This window comes from Sinocyclocheilus anshuiensis, unplaced genomic scaffold (genome assembly GCF_001515605.1).
Source record: "Sinocyclocheilus anshuiensis isolate Anshui unplaced genomic scaffold, SAMN03320099.WGS_v1.1 scaffold375, whole genome shotgun sequence".
Lineage (NCBI taxonomy): Eukaryota > Metazoa > Chordata > Actinopteri > Cypriniformes > Cyprinidae > Sinocyclocheilus > Sinocyclocheilus anshuiensis.
Window position 1 is genome coordinate 1,257,197 of NW_015549594.1, and position 10,386 is coordinate 1,267,582.

The following is a 10,386-nucleotide window of genomic DNA, read 5'->3' on the forward strand; positions in this document are numbered from 1 at the left end:
ATTTTATGTCTCAATTTGCATGTTTCCATGACACAGGACTGGCAGCATGTCAGTGAGTGAAGTTGACTTGCTGTATGTGATCTGATGACCGATAGGAGCAGATTGTTATTATGCTGAACACCCGGAGCAATGCTTCATACACACACCTGTCACTCGCTCACATTTCTTACTCACATGTGTGTGCTTTCTCACACATCTGTGGTACTTTTGAATGCATATGTGTGTTTGTTTTTATGGGTAAATGTTTCATATCACAACAGAAATAAATGTGCAGTGATAATATTATAAAAATGTTTAACTTGATACAAAATTGTAGCGTTGTAGTGATACAAATTAAATAGAACATTAAGTAGGTTATTCTGCCCTCTTGATCTTTTGACCTATTTTTGACAGGTTCATTTGAGTTAAGGCTAGGTGGGGAGTTTTGACTGTTTTAAAATATGATATTTGTATGAATGTTAAATTCAGATTGAAAATTATATTTAATTTTGTAGGATTGTTTAATTTTGGACATACAACCTTGAGTCTTGCACATTTGTGAATGAAACTCTAAGCACAAAATGTAAAATAGCATGCAACATGGGAAAACGATCTAAATGTATTATTTTTTATGAATAATAATAATAATGAATATAAAAGGATATGTGTAAAACAGACAGATCTATATTATTTTTGTTTTCAATATTTTACGATCAATGTTCTGGTACAGTATATTGGTGTTTTGAGAACAGGTTTCATATTCAGCTTCCAACCCCGTTTGAATTTTGCTATTCTATGTGAAAGCATGAAAATTACAGTACAATGCATAGCTTGAATAGTGTTACAATTTACACACTGTATATAGAATGTTACATGCAAAAGTACAATATAAAGTTAGTGTTGATGCTTTTAAAAATATGAAAATGTTAAAGTCATCACAACTTTTGGATTGTTCTGAAATACACAAGTAAATCAGTTATGAAAAACCAACCATATATGCTAAGCAATTTTTTTTAAAGCAACATCTGTAAATAACGGGCAAAAAACATACATGCCCAAATTTCTAAACTTGTCCACCTCATCCGGGAAGTGTGTTGTGTTTTCCATGGTTTAAAACCAGAGCTGTGTGAAGCGGAAAACCGAGCTCTCGAGATAGACCAGCTGTCAGAGCTAAGCCTGTAAACCCCACACAGACATAAAGCCCACATCCACAGCACCTGTTTTCCACGCAAACAAAATCACTCACACTTCCTGTTGATGTTTTTCTGTGTCATCTTCATTTTAAGAATTTACAAAATATTACAATTTTAATTTAAATATATTATCATCTTTTCATCTTGCAAAGGAAGGTATGAGAATGCAGAGGATTTATAGAATAAAGGTTGGTAAAGCCTGTTTATTAATCTCATATTTTGTTTTGTTTATCTGCATTGTACAGCAGTCTAAAAGATGTCCAGTCTTTTTTAAAATTAGTTTATGACAATAAAAATGTTATTAATGTAGCACGCTAAGTAATGTCAAATATTCTTTTTTTAAATTAAAGTCCAGCTATTTTTATAGGCAGTTTTCAGTAATGAAATATATTTTCAGTAATAAAATACAACAAATGAAGACAAGATTGTCATAATAAGGACAGACCAGAATTGAAACTCAAGTTCCATTATTCTGTTGTCATGAAAGAGAGTGTGTCTGTTGTCATTCTGTTTTACAAGGTCTATCCCATTAGTATGCAGAGAGGTGAGCACTATAGCCTTGTGACCCTAAATACAGTATATGAGGTCAGGATGACCTCATTACAACTTTTGCAAAAATAAAAAACGTTCATGGTGATGAAAGACATTTTAGGGGCAGGACAATGATGATTCTGAAGCAGTGGTTGTAAAGTACCACCTTTGATCAAGTGACACAACGTCACAACAATGTAACCTCTAATATATATATATTTTTTTTCAATTTTGAGCAAATTGATCTCTATTTAATTGCAAGCTTTTGTCAAGATAAATAATAATGCTGTAAGGCCCTTGACTGGCATTTTTCAGATCTGGGGAAGGACCCTTATGAAACACGTACTACAAAAATAATAACATTTAGAAAAGGATTTCAAAGTAATTGCAAGTTAATATGCAAATTAAAAGGAACCAGTTATGAACAATTGTGAAACAATGTTTACCCGTACACTGCAGTTCTTATGTGATGGGTTTCAATGTTTTCGATGCAATGTGTCATTTATCAGGAATTTGCCGGTAATTGAAAGATTTTGCACAAATAACAACATCAGCACTACTAACTAGCAGACTAGTATAGATATAAATCAAAACAGTCATAAAATCATATTTCTGTATTTATTTATCACAACAGAAACACTTTTTTTCAGCATTAATATAACATAATTTACATGGAGCTGTAGTGTTTGTTCATGGGAAATATAAATCACACAGAACTAGGTCATTAACTAGGTTATTCTGCTCTTTTGACCTTTTTTTAAGCTATTTTGTCAGGTCCATCTAAATTAAGACTGGTCAAACGGTTTTGTATGTTTGAAAAACAATATTTATAGTAATATCTAACTCTAATTAAAAATTATGTTTAAATCTGCAGAATTACTGCTTCTTAAGTTGCATACATAAATGTATGTGTGCATGTATGTGGTCATTTTTCATGGTGCTGTAGTAATGTGAGAACCCAGGCTAGAAATCATGTAAAATAAAAGTACAGTAGGTGGATTCCAGCAACCCGAATGATATAAGCGAAAAGAGCATTGTGCAAAAAGAAAAAAATATGCAATTGGTGAACAACCACATGGAAAAATTTCACACTATTTTTCCAAAACTTACAGAGAGACACAAAATAAAACTTTGCGTCCTGATACTATCTACCCCTAACTGTTGTAAAACATCATAAAAAATATGACAGTTTTGAATAGGCCTTTCAAAAAGGTATAGTTTATTCTTAGATGTGTCTTTGACAATCATATTCAGGTGTTTTGACCTGAATGCTTCCAGAAACTTATTGCAATATGGAATGCATGAAATGTATGATGAAATGTATAAATGTCATTACTTGAAGCTTTTTTCAAAGGACTGCAATGAACTGTTTAAAACTGCAGCAGTTGATATATAATGTTGTTTTCATTGTGCAGTTCACATCATGATTATTTTACTGCATGCACAAACATATTTTTTTTTCATGAAGATGGTGCTGTAATGCAAGAACCCAAGCTATAAATTATATATAAATAAAAGTGATAAAAAACAGTTTCATCATAATTATAGTTAAGCTAACTAAAGCTAACCACTGGCATCATTTTGAAAGTAGGTAAGCAGGATGATTTGAATCAATGGGGTTAGTGTATTATTTTCCACAGGAAGTGGGCGCTGTGCAGAAATAAGACATAATGCCTAACTTCCTGCCTACGTCACATACGTCTGTGGTTGTTTTTTCTCTTCTGCGAGGCAAGCAAGACAGGATGTGTGTGTTTGCGCATGTGTGTGTGGGTGGGTGACAGAAATGAGGACAGGAAGACTGATGCATGCACATTTTGCACATTTTGCAGCTTGCAGAGAAGGAGAAATGTAGAACATGCATGACTTTGGTCTATAATATGAACCTTATAATCTGTCATCATGTAGGCCTATTTTACCTACAATAATTTAGTTAAAATATGCACTTCCTCTTTGATTAGGGTTTTTGCACTGTTGTATCTACTGTATATAATCTTTGTACTTTCCATAAACATTATTAATACTGAAACAGAGGGTGTGATTAGTCATAAAAGTACAACATATGTACCTCACATATAAAAGACACTGCAAAACAGAAAGAGTGATTTATCGTTTCTGGGAATGATTTTTTTCCGATGCTTAACTTTTATGCTTTCCTTGAAAGTATGATTCATGATAAACATTTTGCTCATTTTTGTAAAATAAGTACCAGTATATGACATACACATGTAGAAGTGTGAATAAAAAACAAATTGTGTTACGGTTTTAAAATAATGATTTATTTATTCCCATTTTGCATTGCATTTCACAACGTATTTTGTACAAAAATAATAGTCTTTTTTATAGATTTTGTTTGTATCTATATTGAATCATTAGTATGTAAAAGGACTTTATGCATCAGCATTTCATGATATTCCATATGTGCATGCGCATTCATGTGCAAAACACATTCATGAAGCCTTTTACAGATCACCAGACCTCTAAACTGCCATCAGGCGTCAGTGGTTTGGACTAATTCCTCTGCAAATCTGCAGGACTCCTGATGTGAAGACAGTGCCAGAAGTCTCCAACAGAGGGCCTACAGCAAGAGAATCCTCCCAACCAAAACTAAGTACATACTGCCATCTATTGTCATCATTATAATCTGCAGTTCTGTGCTTAAAACTACATGTACTGCTTAAAATTAACACTAGATGACGCCATTGTACCATTTGGTTTTCCTGAACGACTTGCTTGGGCTTACAATTGATATTGGCATTGTGTGAAAATACTTCATGTTCTCATGTATTCTTACTGTTATTTAATATAACACAATTTACTGATTGTAATATGCAATGGTTTGCTGCTTTTTATGATTAGCATTGTTTTGATCACCAGAGTTTTGATCATATAACACAAATTCTTTTGTTCTTTCATTCTCGCATACTAAAAAACATTCTGTTGGTTTTTATACAGCTTTAACAGTGCCTATAACACCATTTTCGTGCAGTGTTATTTTTGTATTTTTATTTATATCCTACATATGTAGACTATGTATGTATGTATGTATACAAACAAAAAATTATGTATTAGCGTACAGTATATCTTAGAATAAATAACACACACACACATAAAAGTACACACGCACTCATTTGAATAATTTGAAAAAAAAAATGTAGAATAAGTTTTTAATTTCAGTTTTTAATTTCAGACTTGCACATTTTAATCCACATAAATTACATACTTATACGTGTTATTTTTGTATTTTTATTTATAGCCTACATAATGTATGTATGTCTGCATACACTTTTTATTTATTTAACTGTTTATTTTAATATCATTATGTTGTTATACTATTATTCACTACCCTTTTTGGTGATTGTGTTTTTTTTTTTTTTTGGTTCAGAGTTGCTGTTTATTTGTGTAGAATAGGTACATACATAAGTACATCAATAAGTACATCAATCATTCTATATCTGTAATTGTACAGTGTAGAAAAACCAGAATAAAGTGAGGAAAAAAATAATGTATGCATGTCTGTATACAAACACACATACATATATATATATATATATATATATATATATATATATATACACAGTATATAGATATATATAATACATTATATTGTATATATACATATACAGTGTAGATACACATGAACCCATTTAAATGTATAGATTTATTTTAGAATAACAGATTTTAATTTGTGAGTAAAATAAAGTCTGTAGTAGTTAACATCACACTTTGTTCTACAACATAAATTACACATACACTTATACCTCAAACATAAATTTTTAGTTTTTAAAATGTAATTTTAACAAATTCAGAGAAACACTCTGGGCTTTTGTGAAATCACCTATTGTGCACCTATTAAGAATATTGAAAGGATCATCAGCCAACTGTTGTACATGTGTGATATTATCAAAATGCATGGTATTTTGCAATGTGATAGTAGCCTATTACATGTAATATTCAGTTACAAATTATATGAAATTTGTATTTTGAATTTGACCCTTATATAAAATATTCAAACATTACACAAAATAAAGAATAAACTGTGTATACTGTAATAATTACACTCAGTCAATTTAGCATAAAAACATATTATTACATTATATACAAATAACAGTGTGTTTAATTATTACATTATTATTATTACTACACTATTATTGTGCTGATTGCAATGTATCCCACATTTCTGTTAAAAGAACAGAATATACAGTAAAATTTGTTTATTGGCAATATGAAAAACAACCTTGCACCAAAGAATTCTGAACGCAAGGTGGTGCTGTTGGCTTTAATTTTAAGACGAAATATTCATCTTCAACAGAGATGGAGATGTGAGCTCGGTGTCATCTAAAGTTCATCAACTGGAGCTGATCTCCTCAGTTTTGCAGTCGGCGCCTGGAAGATGCTATACGCTCTCAACAGCTGTAGGTTAATTTATTAAATGCGTGTAATGACGTCAACTTAAATTAAATTCGTTGTTTCAGTGAAATAAATAGTTTTGCCATCTTTAATTGACAAGTGATCGGCTCTTAAACGCCATGCAGAATGTCCCTTTATGCACACCATAGTTGATATGAGCAACGGGGGGAAGAAGAACAACATGAACAAGTTTTTTTCTTCACAGTCTATATTCATTTTATTTTTCATGGAAGTTTATGGAAGATTGGATAACTGGAAATGGGCCAGAGGTGTTTGGACTTTTACCTGCATATACCCACTGAAGAAAATGGCGTTTAGCCTGGACAGTCTGCTGGATTGAGGCCCTCATAGAAAAAGTAAGTGCAAACTGGCTAGATTTCTGAAATGTAAACAGATAATGTCACTTGTTATTATCTATTAATCAAATGTTGTATTTATTATTAATATAATTATTGTAAATGGCATATATTAATATAAGAAGCAAAATGAACAAAACAGCATTAAGTTGTCACAAAATTATGGTTTTACAAAAACACATTACAAAAATAAAATGAACTATGATATAAATAAAACTATTTAACAAATATTTCTAACGTTTTCTAGTTAATGTTTTAATTTTCAAGTGTGAATGTGTATTTTCACTCATGACTTTTTTCAAATGTTATTTTATGTTTGTGCTTTAGAAAGTGTATCTTTACTCTCCTGAATGTAGGCTTATTATTTTGCATTTTAGGCTCACTTTAAACACAAAAGATATATGCTTTCTGCAAGTGTATAATTGTTGAAAGTATTGTTGTTTAGTTGATTACATTTTTTGTTTGTATCTTCTTAATATTTCACACATGTGCTATTGTCATGCGTGTTTGGGAATTACCTTTCCGGGAAGGATTCGGGAACTGTATACAAAATCCTGCACCCTGTTCAGGTCCTTTTATATAGTACATACAAAGAGTATTACTTTAATTTATGTCACCAATAACGTTGTCTCTTTTGGTAATTGATTGTAATATTCAGCTCTCATTCAGGTTAAATTCTTCCTGGTTAAAGTAATCCATACAGCTTTCAGCACCTTCTAGTAGTGAAACTATTCCCTACACATTAGGCCTGCTAACCAGTGGGCTATGTTGGTAAGGGTTTTTGCAGTGTGTTTGTGTGATGTTTTGTATGTGCTGTAAAATGGGTACATTCCCAGGGACAGGACACCAAAAATGGGACTGTCCCCGAAAACCAAGATGTTTGTTCACCCTATGTCAGTGAGCCCATCAGCCAGAGGATGCTCATCCTGTGGTCAGTGTGGGTTCTGCGCTAAATGCACTTTGCGGTTAGTAAAAACCTCAGGGTTCTTTTCAGAAAGACTAGGGGTGTAAGTTTTTGTCTCTCGCCAAAATGATGGATATTTTGGTGCACTTGTTGTAGCTGCTGTCAGATATAGGCTATTGGCTGCAGGACTTTCCAGAGTGTGAATATTTGAAGATGTGGTGGCTGAGTTTTAGTTGTATTGTTGTTCTCATTCATCCATGAAATGCTTCTTCCATGCGGAAGATCCCATCTGGACACCAAAGTAGTGCATCTTAGAAATCGCACACTTACAGACACTGAAAAGACTGAAGACAGCATCTCAAAATAAATAAAGCAGTTCACATTTCACATTGTTTACATTTCAAATGCACAGTCACTCTGAATTGTTAGATACAGAAAGGGTTTTTGTACAGTGTACGTGTGTTTCCTGTTACTGTGGGCCTCAAAGCACAGTAATGCATAGCGGAATCCATAACTGCCGCAGAGGAGATTTCCAGATGAACACGTTTCTGTACTTTATCAACTTTGATTGACAGACGTGGGTAAGGTGGATTGGCTTTTGTCACATATTGAGAAGCTTCATCAATCATTATTAGAAACTCTGGTCTTGATCCAGGTTTTTGTTGGTACCAGTACAAACTGTCTATTGAGCCTTCATATATGCATGACAGTGTAATGTTTGTATCCTCCATTAACACTGTGGTGTTTTTGTCTGGTCTGATTCCATACCCTGTAGTTTTGCCTGTAAAGCGATACATACATACATACATATTTAGCACATAATACTTATATTAAAATAAAAAACAGGAAGTCGTTTTCTTTTTACCCTAAAACAACAACCAATTAAAGCGAATTCCTTACCAAAGTGATTGAAAAGTATGAACAGACAGAGCAACAACATCGCTTTTGTGAAGATTTCTCAAGATCACTGAAAGCCCTTTTCTGTCTTCGGAGGCATTGTGCCGTTCTTTTGTTTGCAGCGACTTTCTCCTCAGCTAGCTCCACCCACTTGTTCTCATATATTACTTTCATAGCTTTACACATACTTCAGAGGTTCTTTTTGTTCTTCCTTTATGCAAAGTTTGGTACAAAGCTTCTCCATTTAATAGTCTGCATATGGTGTATCAAGTATGTCATTTGGTATGCTGGGAATTGGAACACAGCATAGTCTCTTCTTGGTAAAGTTTGCATCTGCTGAGAATACAGCATTTTCTGTATCTAGAAGAAACATGATGTGTCTTGTATTTAAATAGGGTTTGGAACGCACTGAAACTGTGTAATCTTTCTGGTATATGTTTATAACTATGTACAACACTTTCAGAGCTGGTAGCTTGCTTTATTATAGGAATTCATTTTTATTAAAATAATCTAGTTTAAGTACTTTTGTGCCAGAGTTTTATTACTGTATATTGTTCACAAATTCTTTCTAATGGTTACATAATTCGTTTTTAAAATGAGGATCTTGTTTTTCATCTTGAAGTTCACTTCTCACTCTGTTTTTGTACAGTGTAGTTGTGTTTCCTGTCACTGTGGGCTGCAGGGCACAGTAGTACACGGCAGAGTCTTTCACTTCTGTTGAAGAGATTGTCAAATTCATACTTTTGGCTGCTTTATCAGCTGCAGCGGTCAGACGAAGAGCGGGCTCTGATTTAGGGTTGGTTTCAAAGAATAAAATGAGGTGCTCAGGTTTGGATCCGGGATACTGACGATACCACTGTAAATTGTGAACAGCTTCAGTGTAGTTGCAGATCAGTGTAACATCTTTTCCTTCCAAAACCTGCTTCTCTGTGAAGACTGGTTTTATGACATCTTCACCAGCATTCTCTGTTTAAAACAGTGTTTTAATTAATAATTTCTAATTGACTAATTCAGATTGTCAACAGTATAAAAAGGAGAAAAACAGCATTTCCACAGTAATTGTTATAAATCACTCACCTTTTAGGAGAGAAAATATAATGAATGTGAGGAGCAACATCTGCACTAATGAGAGACAATGACTTTGAGAGTCAAGAACTAAACTGAGATGGAACCTCTTGAGCTCTTCTGCTGAAGTTGACAAAACATGGAGCTCCTCCCACACAGTGCCTACTCGTCTCACCCTACAAGTACGGTCAGTATATGAATAAACTGTAGTCTACACTAAAATGGCATTTTGTCACTCTGATTTATGAAATTATACAAAAATTGCAGTGGCACTGTAACAGATGTCAAATGATTCAAGCATTAAGTTGCTTTTCATATCAAAGGTAGTCTTGATATTTAAGGGAATCAGGACACTCTACCACTTGTACATGCATTTAAAATTTATTCCAACATGTAGCAGTTGAGTGTCCAGTTTAGAATGTAGTTCTAAACTATGCATTGTGCATCATCATCTTCCATAAATATATTTCTCATTCAGTTTGTGTACAGTGCAATTGTGTTTCCCGTCACTGTGGGCTGCAGAGCACAGTAGTACATGGCAGAGCAGGGCTCTACAGTGCGACCATTTCAGTCGCATTTGCGACTGAAAACTACTGCGTGCGACTATGAAAACATATTTAGGAGCACCAGTGCGACTGACCAGATCATCATCATACTTGTGATTGTGATCGCTGAGGGGAGCTTCAAAGGTTTCTACGTGTTTTTGCAGCGTTGAGTAATGTATCACAGACATATCTCATGAATCCTTTCATAAGCAAAGTGTAGACAGGGTGTAAATAAGAGATTCATTGCGCAGTGTAGAGAGCTTCGTTGATTATAAATGTGAGCTCGCGATGATCTAAGATAAGTGACAGCTTTTAATGATTTTTAAGGGAGTTTGTAAATGTGATACTGATTTAATACAACAGTTAAATAGACAAGAAGTTAATATTAAGTGACTTACATTGTCTGACTATAACACTATGGTCTGATTTTGCTCTATTTCGTCGTCGAAAATAGCTTGAAACAAAGTCACAGCTCAGCCGCTGCGCATCTCCATTCAAACACAGCGGTG

At 33.6% G+C, this 10,386-nt stretch overlaps 1 gene segment (V, D, J or C); it reads right to left on the reverse strand.

Moving 5' to 3' along the window:
- Positions 1 to 7,617: 7,617 nt before the first annotated feature.
- On the reverse strand, positions 7,618 to 9,461 carry LOC107658310 (Ig kappa chain V-VI region NQ2-6.1-like). The segment is given in 3 exon segments: positions 7,618 to 7,659; positions 8,902 to 9,233; positions 9,345 to 9,461. Coding segments are annotated over 3 exon segments (414 nt in total).
- Positions 9,462 to 10,386: the final 925 nt, after the last annotated feature.